The sequence below is a fragment of the Pongo pygmaeus genome, chromosome 16 (assembly GCF_028885625.2).
Source record: "Pongo pygmaeus isolate AG05252 chromosome 16, NHGRI_mPonPyg2-v2.0_pri, whole genome shotgun sequence".
NCBI classification, from domain to species: domain Eukaryota; kingdom Metazoa; phylum Chordata; class Mammalia; order Primates; family Hominidae; genus Pongo; species Pongo pygmaeus.
In genome coordinates, this window is record NC_072389.2 from 88729254 (window position 1) to 88753250 (window position 23997).

Genomic DNA, 23997 nt, shown 5'->3' on the forward strand with positions numbered 1-23997 from the left:
GCCAATTTACTCATTTTAAACCTGGAGAAATCAGCAGAAATGGCACCATTCTAGATGTTTATAATAAAAATTATATAGGTTTGAGTGTGTTAAAAAATGAAATTATAGTAGATAAATCTCCTGCTATTATAGAAAACAAATCAAGTTCATATAGATCATGTAGGAAAACATCAGAAACAAGGAAACATTTAAAATGGAGACCAGAACTATCAGTAATAAAAAATCTATTTAAATGGATTAAACGTTCCTTTTAAAAATAGACTCTCTCTCTCTTTTTTATTTTTTTTATTTTTTATTTTTCAGAGACAGGGTCTTGCTCTGTCACCCAGGCTGGAGTGCAGTGGTGTGATCACGGCTCAATGCAGCCTTGAACTGTTGGGCTCAACTAAGTGAGCCTCTCACCTCAGCCTCCCCAATAGCTGGGACTACAGGTGCCTGCCACTGCACCCAGCTGGTAATTTTAAAACCTATAGATAATAAAAATAATACAGAATGACTTCAGATATGTAAAAAGTAAAAGAATAAACAAAATGAGATAATAAAAATACAAATGAAAATATAGTGGAAGAGCAAAAAAGCAGGTATAAATATTAGGGAAGAATAAACATAATAGACAAAATTATCGTATTTGAAAATGACACAGCTATGAAAAGTACTAAAATTAACTGAAAATTTTTGGAAAAAACCAAAATAGTTCAATAAAGTAGCCCATAACTCTGAGAGTGTGTGTGTGTGTGTGTGTGTGTGTGTGTGTGTTGCACTATATATATAGATACATATACTAAAATTAACAGTTTTCCCAGAATTCAGCCACACTTACTGTTAGCTGCCAGGCACTATGCTAAGCATATTACATGTATTATTTAATATAATTCTCACCATGACCTTATGAATAAGTATCATTATTTTCCTGATTTTACAGATGAGGAAAACTGAGGTATAAAATACTCAGGGGATTCTAAGCCTAAAAACCTGAATAAATGGAGAGACCACATGCCCCTGAATGGGAAGACTCAAAATTATAAAGATGTTTATTCTCCCCTAATTAATTTAGAAAAAATGCAGTTCTGAGCCAAACAGCTGAAGCAATTTTTTTTGGGGGAGAAGTTGGAAACAGACAATACAACTCTAAAGTTTTATGTAAGGTTAGGTGAGAACAATCAAGAACATTTTTAAAAGGAATAACAATTACACAGTACTTGCACAGTTTAATAGAAAAAAGTATTTAAAAGACACAGTAATTCAAATAATATGGTACTGGCACTGGAGTATTATTTGTACAATGATGTCATTTTAAAACCAAAGTGGGTAGTTTACTCAACAGATAGTGCTAAGGCAGTTGGTTAATTACTTGGAAAAAATTGTTAGATTGAGATTACATATTACATGTGAAAGTAAATTTCCCATGGATCAAAGTTAAGTGCAAAACATGAACCATAAAAAAAAACTACAAAATAACATTAAAAAAAAAGATAATCTCCTGATTTTGATGAACGTATGGGGAAAAAGGCAAGCTGGAGTACCGCTGCTGGCGAGAGAAGCCAGCACTGATTTCTCTCTAAAAGGAAATTTGACAATAGAAATTAAATGCCTGTCCCTGGCCCAGAAATTCCACACCAGAAAATATGTCCAATGAGACAATTAGAGATGTGCAATTTGGAATTCGCTGCAGTTTTATTTATCATTGTGAATAACTGGAAACAAACTGCAGACCACCAGAGGGATCTTTCAAAAATGTAATTGAGATTATGTCACTTCTCTGGTTAAAATCCTTACATAGCTCCCACAGCCTCCTGATAAAGTCGAAGCTCTTTAGTGAACCATGGAAGACCCTCAAGACTTGCTGGCTCCTCCAGCTGCATCCTTGCTGCCATTACTGCTCCCCGGGCCCATGCCCCTGGCCCCTCACCCACCTCAGACCGCCTCAGCAACCTGCGTGGCCTACATGGGCCAGTGAGCCTACACACAAGCCTCTATTCCAAATACCTGACATGCTGCTCTTCTGACATTGTAGGACCATCTATTTCCGGAAACCATCCCTGATCCCAAATAACACCACAATGTAATTATAATGCATTGCAACCTTACAATACCATCATGCAGTCACTCACTTCTCTGTCTACTCCATTAGATAAACCCAAGGATGGGTGAGACTTGAATTCAGGACATCTGACACGAAACTGCAGCTCTTTCTAGTCTTACGTGCCATAGAATCACTGTCCACCACTTAATATCTCCAAAACAATTCCTTTATGTTTCTAAGCCTCTGTTTCCTCAGCCCCAAAATGAAAATAAGAATAGCACCTCCTCAAAGGGTTGTTGTGAGCATTAAACAACTTAATCCACGTAGAACACTCAGAACAAGGTCTGGCACAAAGCACTCCTCAATATTAGTTGTTGTTATCACTGTTGTTGTTAGAAAAACAGATTCCTGAAATGTCACCTAATTTGACTTTAGCAAATACAATCTCCACAAATGGAGAAGTTAAGACAGCAGTGAAGGAAACATACAAGGTGTGCTAACTAAGTCCATCCTATTTCCTTAGTTTTTGTATATGAAAAACGACAGTGAGGGCAACAAGTTTGCTGAAGTGTTAAGAATCCCATAGAAACAAAAGAAGAGGCTCCAGGGAGGAATTTTTAAAACAACCATGAACCAATGAACCATATCAACTGTCAACACATTCCACAGCTGAAAGCTAAGAAGGTCAGTACTGCAGTTCCCTTGGCTTAGATTTATACACTATAATTTTTATTTTCCTATTTTAAAAAAAAGCAAAAAAGCCTTTTGAACATCCGCTCCCTATGTAAATTCAGAGCTCGAGCCACGGTAAACCACAGAGGCAGAAATATTTATCTCCTTCAGGCTGGCTTGGCAGGCTCTACTGGAGGGATGTAAAATACAGCTGCGTTCATCCTCTCCTTCATTGTCAACAAGCAAGCATCCCCAAACCACAAAAGACAGTGGTAATAAAAGGATGCACTGGAAGCTGAGATATGTTGCGGTTTTGTTTGGAAATCGAGGGAATGAATAGAGTCAGAAGTGGTGGCAGGAAACTATAAACTTCACACTAGATGGCCAGGACCAGGCCAGAAACTGCCAGGCAGTGTGAATTATGAAGGAAAATTGCAGAGTGACCACAGAGGGAGAGATGGCGGAAGGTGGGAAGAGGCAGCTGCTTGGGCCAGGGAACAGGTGCTGTCTGCTCAGTCTTCAACACGGGGGAAGAAAGGGTGGTGTCCTTCAGGAGTAAAGAAGCTTTTGGCTTTGCTCTGTGAATACGGAGGAAGAAACCCCTAGCAAAGTCAGGTGGGGCTGACAGAAAAGGCAGGCTTGGAATGAATATGGGGCCTGAACCTCACTGTAGCTTCTATGATATCCTCCTTTTCTTTCTTTCTTTCTTTTTTTTTTTTTTTTTTGATGCGGAGTCTCGCTCTGTCACCCAGGCTAGAGAGCAGTAGCAGGATCTCAGCTCACTGCAACCTCTGCCTCCCCAAGCTCAAGCAATTTTCCTGCCTTAGCCTCCTGAGTAGCTGGAACTACAGGCGTGTGCCACCACACCCGGCTAATTTTTGTATTTTTAATAGAGACAGGGTTTTACCATGTTGGCCAGCCTGGTCTCGAACTCCTGAGTTCAAGTGATACACCCACCTCAGCCTCCCAAAGTGCTGGGATTACAAGCGTGAGCCACCGTGCCCGGCTGATATCCCCCTTTTCTAATTCAATAAAGTAAACAGTATTTTCTGAACTTTAAAAGGACCTTAGGGACTATCTGATCCAGTGGTTCCCAAACTTGGATATGCCCACTCCCCTGCCAAAGTTACCTGGGTGTTTGTTTAAAATGCTGGTGAATGAAAGAGAGACAGAAAGTAGAATAGAGGTTACTAGAGTCTAGTGGGAGGGAGTAGGGAGTTATTGCTAAAGGTGAACAGAGCTTATGTTGGGGGTGATGAGAAAATTCGAGAGATGGGAGGTGGTGATGGGTGCACAACAATATGAATGTGCTTAATGCCACTGAACTGTACACTTTAAAATGGTTAAAATGGTAAGTTTTGTGTTGTGTATCTCTCACCACGATAAAAAAAAAAGATCTGGCAGCCGAAAGAAAAAGAAAATGTTGGTGATGGAGCCCCACTCCCACTGTATCTGACTCAGTGGGGCCCAGAAATCACCACATTTTAAAAAGCACCACGGGTGATTCTCATAGAAGTATTGAGGATAGCATTTCAAAAATGGTATTTTGATTATTTTTTTAAAGACTTCTTTTTGAGATACATAATTATGAATGAAATGCTGTGCTGTCTGTGTTTGCTTCAAAAACAATCAGGGGGTAGTGGCAGTGGTGATGGTTTCCATGAAATAGGAGTGGCCCTGGGTTGATAATTGTTGATACTGGGTTATGAACATGACATGGGGGTTCATTACACTGTTTTCTCCTCTTTTACATAGGTTTGCAATTTCCTATGATTAAAAAGAAAGTTACAGAAAAAGACTTAACAGGTGGGCCCGCTTCCAATTAAGAGGGGAGTGTGATTAAAGAGGAGGCAAGAGGCAGCTTGCTGTGGGCAAGAAACAGCCCGCAAGTCAGTGTGGCTGGAGCATCCCACTCAAGGCAAAGAAAAGAAGGTGGCCAGACATGAGGCTGGGGACCAGGAAAAGTAATACCTTGCCAAGTCCCGTTGGGCATACAAACCCACATAAATCTTTGAGTGATGGGGAGACATTTAGATATTCTGAACATTGCAAAGAAAGAATTAGACTTGGCCAGGTGTGGTGGCTCACACCTGTAATCCCAGCACTTTGTGGGGCCGAGGCGGGTGGATCACGAGCTCAGGAGATTGAGACCATCCTGGCTAACATGGTGAAAACCCATCTCTACTAAAAATACAAAAAATTAGCCTGACGTGGTGGCACATGCCTGTAATCCCAGCTACTCAGGAGGCTGAGGCAGGAGAATCGCTTGAACCCGGAAGGCAGAGGTTGCAGTGAGCTGAGATCACACCACTGCACTCCAGCCTGGGCAACAGAGTGAGACTCTGTTTCAAAAAAACGAAAAGAATTAGACTTGTGCCCTACCTAGAAAGACTACTCTGGTGGCTGTGTTGTGTAGGGGTGGATTTGAGGGAAGCAATTCAGGAGCAAATTAGAAAGCTGTTGTAGGTGTCCTGGGAACTGATTTCAGGACCTGTACAAGGATGGTAGTTTGGATGGAAAGGAGGAGCTGGAACCAAGAAAGATTTTAGTAAATATAGTTGGCATGACTCAGTGGCTAATTACACATCAGAGAAGAATGAAAAGGAGCCAAGAAAGAATCCACGCTTCTAGTTTGGGGAACTGGACGGACTGCAATCCTATTCACCAAAAGAGGACATACAGAAGCATTATCAACTGTCATCTAACTGTGTTTTGAAAACAAAAGATCTTGGTAGGACCCATCATTCTAGACAGAGGACTCTGTGACCTTCTTTCTGTGACAACTACACACTCTCTCTCAAGTGCCTCAAACCCTTTTCTTTCTATAGACTCCTTCCCTTACAGGATTGTAGGTGATCAGAGATGTGAGAAGGTTCCAGCAGCATTTAGCCTAATGCCTTCCTTGTACAGTTGGAAGGTCTACAGATACTAACTGACTTGTGCAAAACCATATCTTTTTAATTTAAGATTGCCCTAACTTCAAAATGAAAAACAATAAACACATACATATACACTTTTCCATCAGTTTGACTACCAATCTTTGCTCCTTCTTTAGTACTTAAATACCCATTGCTCCATTTTCTTCTTTTTTGGAAATTTATTTCTGAAATATCCACAATGTTTTATTCTCTATCCTTTGCATGTTACTACTCTAAAATTCACTGAAAAAGCCTTTCTTGTTAATCAAAGCAGCCTTTTCTTTTTCCTCATGGATTTTCCTTGTCTTTCTGTGAGATTTGAATCCATTTGCTGCTTGCCTCCTTGCCTCCTTAAACTCCTCCCTCCTTTGGTCTCTGGAATAATAAGCTTTCCTGGGTCTTACTCCTCCCTCTCTTCACTACTTTACTCCCTCACCATCTTCCTCTTTTGATTCCCCCTCTTCCTCTAAATCTCCAAGCTTCTGTCAGGAGCCCAACACTCTTCTCTTTTTACTCAAATACTGTGAAGCCATTCACCCTCACATGGTCCACAGTTTCTTCTGTGGTCATAGCCAGCACTGACAGTGGTCCACGTGGAGAAGTCTGTGCCTGTCATGAGTGTGATGTGCCAGTTATGTTGGCCCACATCACTTTGCCACATGTGCCTTCTCAAAGAGAAGTAACCCACACTGCCCTGGGGCTCACCACTGGGCTGGACCACAGTTAAAAGGGAGATTGACAAATGAGAGTGGGTTCTGAAAAGCACAGGAGGTTGGGAAGGGATCTAAAAACAACAGTGCATGAAGACTGCTGAAAAGGCTAAGAATGATGAACTTGGGAAAGACAAAGCTCTCGGGATCCATGGCAGCTTTCTTCATATTTGTGAAAACTTGTCACATGGGATGGGGCATAGATGGATTTTTTTTTCTGCTTCAGAGAACACAAATTAGGAGATCTATTCCATCTCATCAGAAGAAAAAGATCTTGCAAATAACTTGGGTTGCTCAACACAAGAATGAGGTGTCTCTTAATGCAGTGAACTCTGCCCATTGCTGAAGGTGTTGAAGAAGAAATGCCTGCTCCGAGAGGGAAAGTGGCCAGATTACTGCTGAGACCCCTTTTCCTCTGATGCTCTGGGAATTTCTCTCTTCATAGATAGCCTGTCAGCACCAAAGACTTAACATGTTTGACATGGAATCAGCTGTTCTGTTCAATTACTCAAGTCTATCAACGGTACTGTTGTTCTTAGAGATTCCTGGACTAGAAATCTCAGAGCACCTTTGATTTCTTGCTCTCTTTTTGTCCCTATATAACTGCCTCCAGAATGCTTCTTTGATTTCCTCTTGATTCTTAATTTCCATTGGCACTGTTACAATCCAGATCCACCAAATCACATGAGAGATGGTAGCCATTGGATTTTTGAGTTGGAATGAACCCTGGAGAAATCAAGCCCAACCTGCTCCTTTTATAGGTAAGGAGAATAAGACACAGAAAAATTAGACTTGTCTAAGGTCATGTAGTTAGCAGGGGTGGTTCTAAGCTCCAATACTCTTAGTACCTTGTTCTTTCCATTTCCCTGTGATCACTCAGGCGACTAATGCATTTCAACTTAATTGATTTTATAGAGATTGACCATGACTTACCCATGGAATGATTGGTTTATTTGTATGATACTATGATGGTTCATGGTCAAATCACATGCGTTAAAACCTAGAAATTATCCCCAATCTCTTAAGTGTAGCAGACCACTGGATCTGCTTTGAGTTAAGTAACACTGTTCTTTTCTGTGCTGCTCAGAGAAACTGCCAAAGGAGGACTGCTGAATTGTGAAATAAAGAAAAATTCTAGCCAGCTAAGCTCTCTAGAGTCTGTAAATCCAGGTCATTTGGATATTAAATGTATCACTGTACTCCAATGAGTACAAAAATTACATATATCATGTTAACTGGCTGTGCCCTGATTATTCCCACAAAAGGTCCTGGACTCACGTTGGTTCTTCTGTTGCTATTCTGGTCTCTTCTAGTTCTTGTGCTTGTTTCAGCCAAGGCAATTTCGCTTCCACTGGACTTTTTTCTAAGAAAAAGAGAACATAAACAATGAGCCTAATTACTATTAATCATTAAGGAGTTGGATAGGTGATCATATTGGCTGAAGATTTCATTTATAAAGAAGTCATGTTTTTCAAATGCAAGTTGAGTTCATTAGTACAATACATTAGGTGGCTGCTGGAATGAATTAAACATTTCTGCTGTATTTTTAAAAAATTAATACATCATTAAAATGCAGCCAAAATGATCATGTGATACAGTTGAATATGCTGTCAAAGTTAACATAAAAATGCCTTTTATAAATCAATACCAATTTCTGTTGTTCATACATTGAAGCTCTTACTTCAACCATATCAGCTTGCTATCTTTGGTCACATTTTATTTTTGCCCATGGAATGCAAAAATTAATAGAGAAAGGCAAATAACATGAAAGTTAAGAAAGTTGGGGGTGATGAAAGAGTCTGTGTTATAGTTTACTCAAACTTTTACTGTTGTTGTAGTTGTTGAGGGAGATGATTACCAATTACATCTGACATGGAAGAACAAACTGTTGCCCCTTTCTTCCTTTGAAGCCTCCTTGATGTGAAGAAAGGAATAATCTATCTATGAAGTGAGAAATAAAAATAACTTTAGGGTGCTTCAAGGAAACTATGGACACTATGAAAGTGGCTATGAAAGTATCATAAATGCAGAAGGAAGGAAAAAAGACTTCACTGATAGAGTTATGTAGTCAATGTTTGTATCTGTCATGGCAACTAGTGATTTTTCTGCAAGACAGACATACTCAAAAATATTTATTGAATGGCTAATTATGAGGCTATTTGTATGAATAATGAACCCAAAAATAACAAAAGAGAGTTTTACCATCCTCTCTCAAGTACTAAGGATGAGTCTTTCTTACTAATAGTTGGGAATAATATTTTCTCCCATTTCAAGATGGAAGATACTTTTCATGAGGATGGTTAACATTAAAGAACATGGAAATAATTATGTACAGAGAAGATCATATATCAGAGAGATGATGCCAAATCCTCCTATCCCTGGATGCTACCCATTTCTGCTCTTTCATGTGGAACAAATGTGAACTACTGGAGAGATTATAAATGCATCCATAGATCTCCACTGGGAACTGGAAGTTTTCATTCATTCCATGCATTAGTACACATGATAAAGATGACATCATTCCTCCCGCAAAAATCTTACACTCCAGTGGAGAGGTAGCTATAAAGAAGAATGAGAATCTTGGGAAAAGAATAATTTCCTCCTCCTCCTCTACTTCTTCCTCTGTTTCTTGCTCTTCTTTCTCGTCCTCCTTCTACTTTTCCTTCCCCTCCTTTTTTAATCTCCCCCCCGCCATTCTTCTTCTTTTTCTTCAAGGGAGGGACTGTATTTAATTTTTTTATGTCCACCAAGAAATGTTAGTATAAAACTAGATAGATAGGAGCTACTCCATCTGTACTGAATCAACAGGAGCTCAGTTTTCCCTCCAGATGAATAATTCACATATATCTAACTTCTTTATCTGGATGGGAAGGTCTATTGCAATCTGTCAATAAAACAATTTTTATAAGAAAGTAGTAAGTTGAAAGGGAAATGCTACAATATTGGAATGGGAGCTGGAAAATACCATTTGATTTGAATTTACAGTGCACCACAGACTTACCTTTGGGTTTATAACACGGGATGGGAATGACACATTCTTCTTTGATGTGTAGCTTCAGTTGTGGATTGCAGCCCCCAACATGCTCTCCACGGTGGTTAATACACAGAACAACCCGGTACCGTAACCCTCGGCCACAAGTCACTGTGCACTTCAAAGAAGAAAAGAGAAGCCAATGCATTTCTTTTAAGAGAACCACAAAGGCATTATTTTATCATATGCAAAGGAGAGCCATTGAACTACATAAATATTAAACACAAAAGACTTTTAGACAAATATTATGTAAGGAAGGGTACAGAGGCTAACTTTCTGTGATGCTTGTATTTCAGGGCCCCTCTTTTGTAAAACCTTGTTCCACTTCTCAATTTAAAAAGTATTTAAGGTGAGATCATAGTTCAAGAAAATTAAAAATGCCCTGAAATCTTACTGCTCAAAATATCAAAGAAACTTGTTACGTTTTCTCAAGTTTGATTAAATGTTTACATGACCCTGCCCAAAATAATTTTTGAAGATGAATGAAACCTTTCTGAACTGTCAATAAAAATATAATAAAATTCTAATGAATTATGCCAGAGGATTATTTTTCTAGTCTATAGAAGTCAGTCTTGCAAAACTGCTGTCATATAACGAGGCCACCAAAGAGTATTCAGCCAAATACTATAGAAAAAAATACTACAGATGTATCCCGATACACATATAATTGCCTGCAGTTAAAGTTAATAAAAACATTATGATTTTTTTTCCTGAATTTTTGTGAAGTTTGTGTTGTCAGCATTTTTTTCTTGGATTATTTGTTTATGATTTGAAAGTTACTCTTGCCTATGAGTGGAATGTTTTCATGTCATATAAAAATCTAGAATAGCTTTTCAAATTTATCTGTTATGATTTGGCTCTGTGTCCCCATCCAAATCTCATCTTGAATTGTAATCCCCATAATCCCCACTTGTCGTGGGAGGGACCTGGTAGAGGGTGATTGGATCATGGGGGCAGTTTTCTCCATGCTGGTCTCATGATAGTGAGTGAGTTCTCATAAGATCTGATGGTTTTATAAAGGGCTCTTCCCTCTTCATGGTTTCTCTGCCTCTCCCGCTGCCTTGTGAAGAAGGTACTTGCTTCTACTTCACCCTCCACCATCATTGTAAGTTTCCTGAGGCCTCCCCAGACATGTGGAACTGTGAGTCAATTAAACCTCTTTCATTTATAAATTAACCAGTCTCTGGTAGTATCTTTATAGCAGTGTGAGAATGGACTAATATAATCTGCATGTTGGGGAGTATATATATGTATGCATTCAAAAAAATTGATAGACTATATTTTTTGAGGACCATATTGGGTTTACAGAAATATTGAACAGACAGTACAGAGAGCCCCAATCTTCCCCTTCACCCCTTTTTCCCCCATGATTTTCCCTATTATTAACATCTTGCCTTAGTGTGGTGCCATTGTTCCAACTGATGAACCCATATTAACACATCATTATTAACATAACTAATACATGGTTTAATATATCATTATTAAATATTATCAAGTCCAGAGTTCACAATGTGGTTGTTGTCAGCTTTCTAAAATTTGTAATTTCTTATAATTTCCTTTTTGATTCTGAATAAACATTCTCTTCAATACTTAATATTTGTGTTTTATATTCTTGTTTTTGAGGAGTCCTCTCCAATCTGTACAAACTTCAGACCCCACTAATTCTGGATCCACCCCAGGAAGGGGCTGAGAGTTCTTGGTTGCCTTTGGTTACCTGCTATGGGACAGGCACCTCCTTCATTTGTTATCTCATGAATCCTCCTGACCCACTTCCAGGTCAGTAGCTTCAGGCTTATTGAACAGATAAGCAAACCACCCACCATCTAAGGATCTTGCTCAAGGTCACACAGTTCCTAACAGGCAGAGTGGAATTTCCTCCCAGAGCCATCTATTGCCAAAGCCATGGCCAAGCTACCGCTTTAAGGAGCTTGAAAATTATTTTCTGACCCCCTAAGCACTTTGTACCTGGGTATTGCTAGGGACAAGTTTCAAAGATATGTTTCAAGGATATGGAGGCTTTTCTCAGTGTACACACGTCAGGCAGAATATTGGGAAATCTCTCTAGTTCATGATGCCACTCTTGAAACCACTGAACAAATACTTTAATGAGTTCAGTGAAGCTTGAGATTACCCTGTTTTTGGAAAATTGACTCACCTACCCCCAAATTTATCAATTTGAGATATATATAATATTGAGTGGCTGTTTTAGCCAAGAAAGAAAAAAAATTCACCCAAAGAGAAAGAAAACAGTACAAGATATAACTGTACTACAACTGGTTAATCCAAAGGAGTACCCTCTCCTTTTAAACCACCCTTCTGGGAAGCCGGACACTTCCCCCAATGGCACTGTCAGTGTTTACAACAGTTCCAGAACTCCTCTGTGGAGCTGCATGTGTCCTCGATGATGGAAAATCCTCATCACTGAGAATATATTTAATTTTTGAAAAAAGTGAAAAGTATTATTAAGGGTGAAGTATGGTGAATGAGAAGAGCTAGTTAACATCCTCTATTCTGATAATATACATAATGATAAAGTCATGATATTTATGGGGATGGAGGGTGATATAAAAGCTCTAAAGCCAACATAAAACATATGGCTAGGACTTATGAGAGCTGAAAACAAGCTCTGCAGTTGTAGAAATAATGTTGATTGGGGGCTGAAAAAGTGAAAGTCCCTGATGTCTCGATAACAAATCCTTTTGCAGCTGAGATGATATTCTTTGCTTTCAACAAAATAGAAAGAGGACTTAAATTGCCAGCAGAAAGACCCTTAAAAATAATTTTTGATGCTAGACCATCACATGAATTCTGGCACATAACTCAGGAGTTCAAGGAACACATCGACCTTGCTAAAATAAAATCCTTCCATCCCGGTCTATTGATTTATGTGAACAAGCTTTCCCAGTGTATACATGCAAAGCCAAACAAAACAAAATAAGAAACCAATAGTAAAAATTAACAATAAAATCATTGCTGAACACATGGCTCATTCTGATGATGAATATATGGACTATTTTTTAAGTTCCACTTATCTTCTATCAAGATATATTAGTGCACGTACATGATGAACTAAGTGTGTATTCAAATGAAAATAATTTTATGCGTTATTCTTATTTACCAAACTTTGAAATATATATATGTTATTTTGACTGTGTATTAAAATTAACTCAATTCAGAGGAATATTTTAAATATTTAGGGCCTTATGGCCACAGGAAAGTAAAATAAATTAATTTCAATGATCATATGTATTTTCTTGGAGAGAAGTAGAATAGTGTAATTAAAAAAGACTTTAAAGCATAAAAATACATTATATTAGAATAAAATTCTGTGGGGAGAGAAGATTGCAAATGTGAGTTCAAAGGGAGAAATATGCACAACATCCAAATTGTTAAAGAAGAGCTCGCCCCTGTATTTTTTAAACGAAAGATGGCAAAGACAGAAATTATCATGGCATTTAAATTCCACTAGACAGATTTTTTTGAATGCTGCAACACTCTTATTTTAAAATGTCAACATTCACAACATGTTGAAATGATATTCTTTGTAATTATTTAAACTTGTGATAGGAAATTTCAGATGTCAACTTAAATATATATGAAGAAATACGTAATTCTCTAATCTTCTTTTTAGGGAGTATGTGACCAAAAATTAATTGGTAACTTCTTCCCTAGCAAGTTTGAATAAAGTTCTTACAGGGTGATGATGTTTAGTCTGGGGATATCAGAAAAAGATTGCTATGGTCTTTACCTGACATTCACTTGTCCTTCAGGTTCAAGTGCTACCTCCTTTCTGAAGCTTTCCTGACACCTTCAGGTGGAGTGAATCATTCTACCTTGTGCCTCTGAAGTACTGGGCACATGACACTACTCATGCACAATACAATACTGTATCACAACTTTGTTTGCATGCATGTCTGTGCAACTAGATTCTAAGCTTTTGGGTGGTAGGAGCAAGTTGTATATACTTGTTAGCACGGTAGCTGACCCACTGAATAAATACATGAATAGGTATATTAATGCACGTATATGATGAACTAAGTGTGTGGAAATCACTTAAGAAAGCTGGAGAAACTTGAGTCAACTACATCTCACTGTCTAGAAAATTAAAGGATTAAGATTAAATTATTAAATACCAATGTCTGCATTTTTCATCTTTGACTAATCCAGCTGCATTTTATTTGTTCTGGAGGCTTACTCAGTCATCTCTTTAGAAAGTGAAAACTACGCTAATTTGACATGAACCTTGTTATACCTCTGGGGTGTTTTCCTTCTTCTCTTTTCTTTTTTCACACAACTTGACCCCACGGATGATTTCTAAATAGGCTGCCCGCCTCTGGTCTTTCCCAATGTTAGGCTATCTTGCCTCAATTACTTAAAATAAATTATGTCTTCACAAAAATTGTGAAGGTTCTTAGTAGCTACTGGATCAAGGACACACACTTTCATGTCGTGTCAGCATTTCCAATTTAATCTCCCAATTCTTATAACATGGGTCACCTCTTCACATCTTCAACTTTGAGTCACTTCTTGTCATTACTGCCTTTGCTCAGCCATCTCTGTTTGGCCATCTCCCTAACACTAGCCCTAACCCAGTGATGTTTCTCAGGTTCTTGCTTGCTTACATTCTTCAAAGAATTTAAACAATTTAAATTTTAATTCTTGCTTGTTTAAATTATTCAAAGATGGATTAGGCACCACAAGGGCAACAAATACTTCCTGATTGACTCTGCTTCAACATTTGTTCTTTACAGATTTGTTCTTTACAGTACTTAATATTAATTATGCTGAAAATTGTATGGAAATATTATTGTTAATGTCCTTAATATTAATTATTCTTACCTACCATGATGCTTGTGATCTTTCTTACCTCGTCCTCCAACTGTCTTCCTAAGTTCTTTGGAGTAGGAACCATGCTCTTTTACCACTTTTTTTTGTCTCCATGCTGTCTAGCACCACGGTGGGCATATAGAAAATATCCCTTAAAATACGAGAATTAATTAAAAGTGGCATATTCTCAAATCTTACCTGAGACCACTCCATGGCAATCCACTTGGGGCAATCAAACAGATTACAAGTTTGCATAACCTTGGGTTTTGGTGCGTACATGCACTTCCATTCTTCCACCTGCAATATCTCTCCGTGCATGGATTCCTCTACACACACAAAGCTCCGTCTCTGAATCCCTCCTCCACAGGATACGGAACATGCAGTCCAAGGATTATGTTCCCAGCTCAAAAGCAAACAAATAAAATTATATTATTTATTTGTTGTTTGTTTGAAGTTTGCAAAGATGGTGGCAAAAAGTATGGCCTTAAGGTATCAGTTGTGGTTCAGCTGAATGAGCCTGGGACTGGGAGTCATAAGACTTTACACTTTTTTTTTTTGAGACAGAGTCTCGCTCTGTCACCCAGGCTGAAGTGCAATGGTGCAATCTTGGCTCACTGCAACCTCTGCCTCCTGGGTTCAAGCAATTCTCCTGCCGCAGCCTCCCTAGTAGCTGGGATTACAGGCATGCACCATCACGCCTGGCTAATTTTTGTATTTTTAGTATAGACAGGGTTTCACAATGTTGGCCAGGCTAATCCAGAACTCCTGACCTCGTGATCTGCCTGCCTCGGCATCCCAAAGTGCTGGGATTACAAGCATGAGCCACCGTGCCCAGCTTTTTTAAAATTTTAATTAATTTATTTATTTTTTTAAGATGGAGTCTCTTTCTGTCACCCAGGCTGGAGTGCAGTGGCAAGATCTTGGCTCACTGCAACCTCTGCCTCCTGGGTTCAAGCTATTCTCCTGCTTCAGCCTCCCATGTAGCTGGGATTACAGGCACCTGCCACCACGCCTGGCTAATTTTTGTACGTTTTAGTAGAAATGGGGTTTCACCATGTTGGCCAGGCTGGTCTTGAACTCCTGACCTCAAGTAATCCGCCCGCCTTAACTTCCCAAAGTGCTGGGATTACAGGCATGTGCCACCATGCCCGGCCAAGACTTTATTCTTAACTGCCACACACAAATTCTTGTCACAAGGTACTTAGCTCCTCACATCTGGGGTTTTTGTCAACTGGGAATAATATACCTTCCCTATTTACCCTTCATAAGACCATTGTGAAAATTAAATCAATTAAAACATACAGTGTGGCTACATCTTCAAACTGCCTCTAAACTGTAAAATACTAATGGACAATATTATTAGAGAATCACAGAACCTCAGAGTCAGGAAGGACCATACTACTCATCTTGGTATAAAAGGGGATTAAAATTTCTGATTAATTGCAACACTTGAGCTCCTGCTATAATACTCAGTTGTCCAAGATACGCTTGACAGCTCTAGCGATGGGAAACATCATCTTTTGAGGCAGTCTATTCCACCTAATTCTTAGAAAGATTTTTCCTATTATTGAGTAGAAGTCTGTTTTCCCTTAGCTCTATAAAGTATTTAATATCTAACTCTCGTACATTTTAGGCTACTGCTACAGATGCTACAGTTCCTTGCAAACTACTTAAATTGCAAAAAGGAAAAGGAAACATATAACTCACCGAGGAAGAGGTTGGAAGTGGTCATAGGGCATTATCTCTTTAAATCCATCACTACAAATGAAATCATTGTGAGAATATCACTTCTATAATAAATTAACACATTCATTAATTGATGAATATAATATTTCACATCCCAAGAGACAGAGCTCTTCCAAACTGAAAACTAAAAATATCAAGTGTTATCAACCATTCCCAAAAATTCAGCCACCATCTCTTTAGTTGTCAAGAACATCTACGACACAAATTCCCCAGTTCTATTTGAAAATATAGAAAACTAAACTAGCAGTATATTAATCAAAGGAAAAAAGTACCATGCAATTTCGATAAATTTATTCCTTTTTATAATCATTACTCTCTTAATATATTAGTGATATTAACACACTGTTGTATTTGTAGGATCTTCAGAAAATCACTTTATTTCACAGAATTTGTCCTTTGAAAGGTCTCTATTAATAATTACGTTCAACCAGGCTTACAGGAAATGGGCAGTTTAGTAACAGGAAATGAAATCCACTGAGAACGCTTCCTTTTCCACTTGCACACTTCTTCCTAAGCCAGCTGGCAGATATCTGGAGGATTCTGGGACTTGATATTGTTCTGTTATTTTAAGGTATTGTAGTAAGCCAGGAAACTTCCCCAGGCAATCCAAGTCAGCAGGTACTAAATTATGCAATAGGATAGTTTACACATAGCTTTTTTTGCTTTGGCATTAAAACTTTTTACTTCCTTGCACAATGCATTATTCATACTGAATTTAATATGAATACTTCAAAAGCCAAAACATGATAATGGGTGACCCAGTTTAAAAGCTAAAATGGTGAGTGAAAGATATTTATGATTGGCAGATGGACTAGACATTTTACTTGGATGAAGAGAGCAGGAGATGTTCAAAAAGGTTCATTATAAAAAAACTTAGGAACACATAGCCCACGACAAGAGAAAGCTAGACTTCCATTACTAATGAATGTGTCCTAATTCCTATGCACCATAGTTACAAATGTGAATGTGGGCACCTGCCCCCAGTAGACAAAGTCAGGAAACGGAAATGTATTGCCCTGCAAAGATTGATCAGTCTCAGTTGAAGCTGATTTGTTTCTTTTTGAAGTAAAAAGGGTGTGGACAATGACACAAACCTTGATGGGCAGGGATCCATGCTGCATTCCTTCAGTTTTGGTTTTGGTTTTACATTTTCAGGGTAGTAGTGACAATAATGGTCAGGAACTACTCTCTTCAAGCGGATATCCACACATTCAGCAGAATTGAGCTGATAACCTAAAGTGTTAGAAAAGGAAAGTCTGAATATTGCATCCGTTTCATTTTTACTTGGCAGAGTTATCACTTGCCACACACTTTTTCCTCTTTAAGAAACTTAACTCAGTGGTTCTCAACCCTGACTCTATAACAGAACCACATGGGAGCTTTTAATATACTCTAATGCCCAGGTTCCTTCATGGTCCAATTAAGTCAGAAGTCCTGTGGCCGGGATCCAGGAAAACAGCACCTTTTAAAAAAGATTCTCAGGTTCTTCTCAGATGACTAAAATGCGTGGCCAAAATTGAGAACCACAATTAGTACCGACTGTGGTATTCTCAGCACTTCGAACTAAAAAATTACAATAGTCTCCTCTTAAGAACTGTTTCCAGCCCAGGTGCAGGTGAGTTATTCATTCTCCTCGGCTCATTGTCTTTTCTCCTCATTGTCACCATGGCACTGTGCAAGGCCCTTCTCTCATTTCTGCATAATCTCTCTTCTTCCCTTATTGACACTCACATTCCAATCCCCGCAACACACCTATTTTGACTTGTTGTTGATATGTCCTTAAATATGCAACTGTCTTATGTAATGTTGTTTTTTTGTGTATCTGTTTTTAACCTAATAAATGATAATGTGTTTTAAATCTTGTTCCGTTTTCCACTTTTTTCATTCAACATCATGTTTTTGAGAACAACCCTTGTGCTGGGTGGTTGCTGGGTTGAATATTTCTTTCATAACATTTTATGATTTGCATACACAGTACCACATTTCACTCCTCTGCTCCCCTGGGATGCCACAGGCACCTGCAATACCAATAAGCTTTCCAAATGGGGAATTAAGCATTGTCTATACAAAAAGGAACAAAATCCATCCCCCTATGTCACTCCCCCGCCCTCGTCTCACAAGCCCTCAAACGGAAGGAATGAAGACTTATTCCTGATTCTATTAAATCTAATTTGTAGAGTTTCTGAGGAAAGTGAACATTGCAAATAGATGAGTGCTATAAATTTAAAAAGCAAGTCACAAAATGATGCTTCTGTTTCCTGAAAGATCTGATTCCAAGTTTCCTGTCACTACATAAGTGTCTTGTTAAGTTAAACTTTTTCAAAAAAAAAGGTAATTTTTCAAAACTAGAATGAGCTCTTTACGAAAGAAAAAATACCCAAAGCCAAGCACTCTGCCTCTGCCAGTTGGTCTAAAGGTCTAAAAATACATTTAAAGTCCTGATTGTCAAGAGGAATCTGATTTTATAAACCACTAGACAGCTTTCTACAAGACATGGCTTGGATGTAAGCTGAGTGCAGAAGGACGGACTGGTATGCATTATAAAAAGCAAGGTCGAAACCGCAAGAATGAAAATCCAAATGGAGTCAATAAAATGTTACTTGGGTGCCAATATCTGCCAGAAAGTCAACGATATCAGATGGCAATGGCAATCTAGGTACTTTCTGCAGATTGATCTCAAGTGTCTCACATCGACGATTACAGACGGGACTAGGAAAGTCCATTCAAGTACCCCCGGTACCTTAGAGACCGATGAACTAATTTTCTTAATTATCCAAAAAACTCTGAAATTCCATTCACACACATCACACAGATTTGATTACTAATATAATTAAATTTTGGTAATGCTTTCCTTGTGGGTTTTATGTGTGTGTTTTATTTTCCCCAAAACAAGTACAAAATGAGATTACAGCTCCTTGAGTCAGAAAAATCTTTGTTCTAAACAGAAATAGACTTCTAAATGAAAACAGGGCATATACAGGTGTTTATAATTTGGGGAGAGACAATTAATTTTCCTCTTTTGTTTTATCACAGTTTAGAGATAGCAAAAAGCAAAAGAAATCAGGCAGATTGCCTTTCTATATCTTGAACAAATGTACTGAAACTCTGCCAGTGTACAGAAAATGGCAGGCACCCCAAAAGCAGCCTAAAATCTCCCTTCTGCTCTTACATCCACTGCTATCTTTGGAGACAATCTCACTGCTAAGTGCTCATGCACATTTATAGTTCCAGCAGGACTATGTCTTTCCATGGGCACCCAAGTATGAGAAACACCTATTTGCTTCCCAAGAATTTAATCAACTGGACTAAGCTGAATCCCACTATAAAATGTCTCCTCTGGAGTAGAAAGTGTCTTTTATCTTATGGATCCAAATGTGAATGTCTCTCTGAATGACTATGTGTAAGAACAAAGAAATAAAATTAAAAAAAAATAGATGTTTGAGCCAGGCATGGTGGCACATGCCTGCACTCCCAGCTACTTGAGAGGCTGGGGTGGGAGGATGGCTTGGGCCCACCAGTTGGAGACCAGCCTGGGCAACATAGTGAGATGCCACCCCTACAAAATATTTTAAAAATTAGCCAGGCATGGTGGCACATGCCTGTAGTTCCAGCTACTTGGGAAGCTGAGGCTGGAGGATCGCTTGAGCCCAGGAGTTTGAGTCTAGCCTGGGCAACTTAGTGAGACCTGCCTCTAAAACAAACAAACAAACAAAAAAGAGAGAGAGATGTTTGTTTTTCTGCAGAGTAAGAGTACCCAAAGAGTCATAAGTGACTCAAAGATGTAAAGGAACCTTTGCCTCATAAAAATGCTTATAACATTCAAGAAAATTCAGGAGGAATTGAAAATAAACTGAATGAATGTCAGAGCTGGTAGAAACTTGAAGATGACTTACTCCACTGGTTTGTTTTCACTATTAATTTTGTGATTGTGCTCTATTTGTGACAAGGGATAGATTTCCACTTATAGCAATACTATTAAATTCTTTTTGTGAATATGTTTATTTAAGTTGAATAAATGCTCCCTTAAAGAAAAATCCTTTAGTAAATAACAGTGCAGGAATAACACAGATATGGCAAAAATAGTGATGGCAATATGGCTCCAGCTGCGATCCAAAGACACTGGCTTAAAGAGGCGATGGTTCTCAAAGTGGAGTGTGTACCATCATCTCCTGGAGGATGAGCCACACTCTGGGGTTTCTGACTCAGTAGGTCTGTGGTGGGGCCTGAGAATCTACATGTCTAGTTAGTTCCCAGGAGATGCTGATGCTGCAGGTCCAGGAAGCCCACTGTGAGAATCACCGGCTGCAGGATCATCATCACGTGGTCTATTGCCTCAACCCTGGCCCTGGGAGGAACTAGCTGGAGAACTGGGGAGATTCACTTGTACTTTCTTTCTGTGGCACTATTCAGTCTTCTCTTCCATTTCCAGGGACGTAAACTTTTTCTTGGGCCTGGGCTGCCCAGTGCTTCCCATAAAAGTGCCTGCCCTGTTGTTTCAGGGGGAGCCTAAGTTCCAGAAGAGAGACATCTGCCTGCATATTCACAGCAAGCTGGCACTGACTGAAGAGCCCTCCTTCATATACCTGTAGTTTAAAGGAGAAAGGCCAGTTTCTGACTCTAAGTAAATTGATACGCCGTAGGCTTCAAGGATTGAAAAGATGTGGAGCTAGCCCGGGCTGGAGAAGGATTTATTCTATCTCTTCAAACAAGACCATACCTGAGTCAGCATACCCTGATCTGGTCCCAGGTGTAGTAGGAGGTTTAGGGGAGGCAAAGGGCAAAGTCATTTAGAGCATGACTCTGATATCAAGCAGACCTGGCATCAGATCCTAGCTGCACAGTTTACTAGCTGAACAACATACTACTGTGTGCTCTTTACACTTTCTAAATGTCAGTTTGTTCATGCATAAGACAGGAATAAAAGAGACCTTCCTTAGGGGTTTCTTGAAGAATAAATGTGATTATGAGCATCTAACCTATGGCTTGACACATGGTAAACACCTAGTACCACTGCCTGGTACTCTAAGGGGAAGCTTCAACTAAATCCCTATTCTAGTAGGTCATGGTTCCTGGGTTGCATGCATTTATTCTTTGATTTAAAAGGTCAGTTCAGAAAAAAAGAATTATTTTGACAGTAGCTCTAGTTGCCTCCTCATTTGCTCCAGAGAGTTACCAGTTCTCCATATCAAATGGACAATTATCTTCCACCGGAGCATGAAAGATGCTGCTTTTGTAGCGTGTGTGTGGAGCTCTGGATTACACTTGTCCCCAAACCTTCCTCAACCGACTATGAAAACCTTGAAAAAGGCCAGGCGCAGTGGCTCACGCCTGTAATCCCAGCACTTTGGGAGGCCAAGGTAGGTAGATCACTTGAGGTTGGGAGTTCGAGACCAGCCTGGCCAACATGGTGAAACCTGTCTTTACTAAAAATACAAAAATTAGCCAGGCATGGTGGCAGACACCTGTAATCCCAGCTACTCAGGAGGCTGAGGCACGAGAATCGCTTAAACCTGGGAGGCGGAGGTTGCAGTGAGCCGAGATTTGGCCACGGCACTCCAGCCTGGGCGACAGAGCAAGACTCTGTCTCAAAAAAAAAAAAAAAAAAAAAGACCTTGAACTAAGCAGACAATAAGCAGGGCTTTCCCCTTAACACTTAGTAGGGACCCTTTCTCTTTTTAATAAGCTTATATAGTCTTGCACCTGAGGACAGAAAAGTTGTAAATCTAACGTTAGAACCAACACACCCATTGACTCAACCAGGCTGGGCAAGTCACTCCATCTTTCTGCTTCTCAGATTTTTCATAGAAAATTAAAAATAATACATACTTTAAGGGCAATCAAGAAGAGAAATGCAGTAACACATGCAAACAAATTTTTTTACAGTTTTTTTTCTTTTTTTTGCTAAAAGTAAAAGGTGTTTTCCAAATTCAGTTTTGCACCTGTCTTCAAGAATAAAGGCAAATGCATCTTCTTCATTAACACGATTGCATTCAGGCTGCTAAGTAAGGTGCTGTGTGATGAGACATCTCTAATCACCACACCAATTTTAAAATCAGCTTCAAAAATGTAAATGTGTAATTTATCTAACTCTGAGCTCTAAATATTCATGAACAAAGTCTGGGCCTCACCTCCTCCACACGTCACAGTGCAGGGAAAGAAGTCAGTTTGTCTCCACTGATGACTGATGGGCTGGTAAAAGAAGAACTGAACCACGCTGTCTTTGGCTGCAGTGTACCTGGTCTGGACAAAGAGAACTGTGAGAACACACGTGCAAACAAGGAGCTAGTGCTTTCCACACCTTTCAGAATAAGATAAATGGTCTTCATGTATGTAGACAACCACCCATCCATTAGAAAAACTACGGGGCAAGAGTCCAATAAGTTTAAGATGTGATGACATTTCATTAAGATTTGTCATAAATGGGGGCTCAGGTGATCTTCTGCAAATCTCCCTGGGGTCATTTTTCCAGATAATTCCATGCCTGTGAATGGATTCACAAAAAATGTAGGTAGACTTTTTTGTTTGTTCATTTCATACTGTTTTTCTTCCTGAAACATTTGATTTTAATTTTCTTGACAACAAAGATTGAGAATTGATTTGGGTTTGCTCACAATATAGCACATAGTGGAGACTCTTACATTTTTAATAATAATATATTTAAGCACATCCTTCTGAAAAATTCTTCTAGAAGCACAACTGCAAGAACTCAACTTAAGTGTACAAATATATGGTGTTTAAACAGTCTAGTATCTAATTAAAAGGAAATGGGGGCCAGGCACGGTGGCTCACACCTGTAATCTCAGCACTTTGGGAGGCCAAGGCAGGTAGATCACTTGAGGTCAGGAGTTCGAGACCAGCCTTGCCAACATGGTGAAACCCCATCTCTATTAAAAATACAAAAATTAGCCCAGCATGGTGCCACATGCCTGTAGTCCCAGCTACTCAGGAGGCTGAGGTGGGAGAATCTCTTGAACCACTGTCTCAAAAAAAAAAAAAAAAAAAAAAAAAAAAGGAAATAGGGCACCAATGAGGTAATATATATGTTAATTAGTTCCATTTAGCCATTCCACAATATATACATATTTCAAAATATCATGTTATACACTATAAATATATACAATTTTTGTCAATTAAAAATGCTAAGAAAAGATTAATGTGGCCAGGCACAGTGGCTCACGCCTATAATCCCAGCACTTTGGGAGGCCGAGGTGGGTAGATCATCTGAGGTCAGGAGTTTGAGACCAGTCTGGCCAACATGGCAAAACCTGGTCTCTACTAAAAAATACAAAAATTAGCTGGGTGTGGTGGCATGTGCCTGTAGTCCCAGCTACTCAGGAGGCAGAAGAATAGCTCGAACCCGGGAGGCGGAGGTTGCAGTGAGCTGAGATTGCACCATTGCACCCCAGCCAGGGCAACAAGAGCGAAACTCCACCTAAAAAAAAAAAAGTAAAAGAAAAAAGAAAAGAAAAAATTAATGTGTTAGAAAAACCAGGCCACGCACCGTGGCTCACACCTGTAATCCTAGCACTCTGGGAGTTCAAGGCAGGAGGATCACTTCAGGCCAGAAGTTTGAAATCAGTCAGGTCAACATAGCGAGATCCTATCTCTCCAGAAGAAAAAGTTTAAAATTAGCCAGGTGTGGTGGCAGGCACCTGTAGTCCCAGCTATAGCTGCTGGGGATGCTGAGGCAGGAAGACACCTCGAGTCCAGGAGTTTGAGGCTACAGTGAGCCATGATCACGCCACTGCACTCCAGTCTGGGAAACAAAGCAAGACTCTGTCTCAAAAAAACATGAAAAAGAAAAATCTCTAAAAAAATGCAATTGGAAAAAAAAAAACAACAAGAAATAAAATTGGGATAAAACATTTTAACAATAAAAATAAATATGGTAGGCCAGGCGTGGTGGCTGATGCCTGTAATCCCAGCACTTCGGGAAGCTGAGGCAGGCAGGTCCTTTGAGGTCAGGAGCTCGAGACCAGCCTGGCCAATGTGGTGAAACCCTGGCTCCACTAAAATACAAAAATTAGCTGGGTGTGGTGGCACGTGCCTGTAATCCCAGCTACTCAGGAA

General features: G+C 39.3%; 1 protein-coding gene across 10 annotated transcripts in view; it reads right to left on the reverse strand.

The window, feature by feature from the left end:
• Nucleotides 1–23997, reverse strand: part of ADAMTSL3 (ADAMTS like 3) — a 388887-nt gene that overhangs the window by 136479 nt on the left and 228411 nt on the right. For 9 of the 10 annotated variants that reach the window (XR_010123993.1, XR_010123994.1, XM_054451684.2 and 6 more), the window contains 6 exons: nt 22056–22167; nt 17022–17160; nt 15889–15939; nt 14380–14584; nt 9325–9472; nt 7602–7686 (listed from right to left, as the gene is read on the reverse strand). Coding sequence is in view for 8 of the 10 variants with exons in the window: in XM_054451684.2 (XP_054307659.1) it covers nt 7602–7686; nt 9325–9472; nt 14380–14584; nt 15889–15939; nt 17022–17160; nt 22056–22167 (740 nt within the window). In the remaining 2 variants the exon portion in view is untranslated. Of the gene's footprint in view, nt 1–7597; nt 7687–9324; nt 9473–14379; nt 14585–15888; nt 15940–17021; nt 17161–22055; nt 22168–23997 lie in introns of those variants that run through there. The other variant, XM_063652833.1, reaches the window with a different exon arrangement.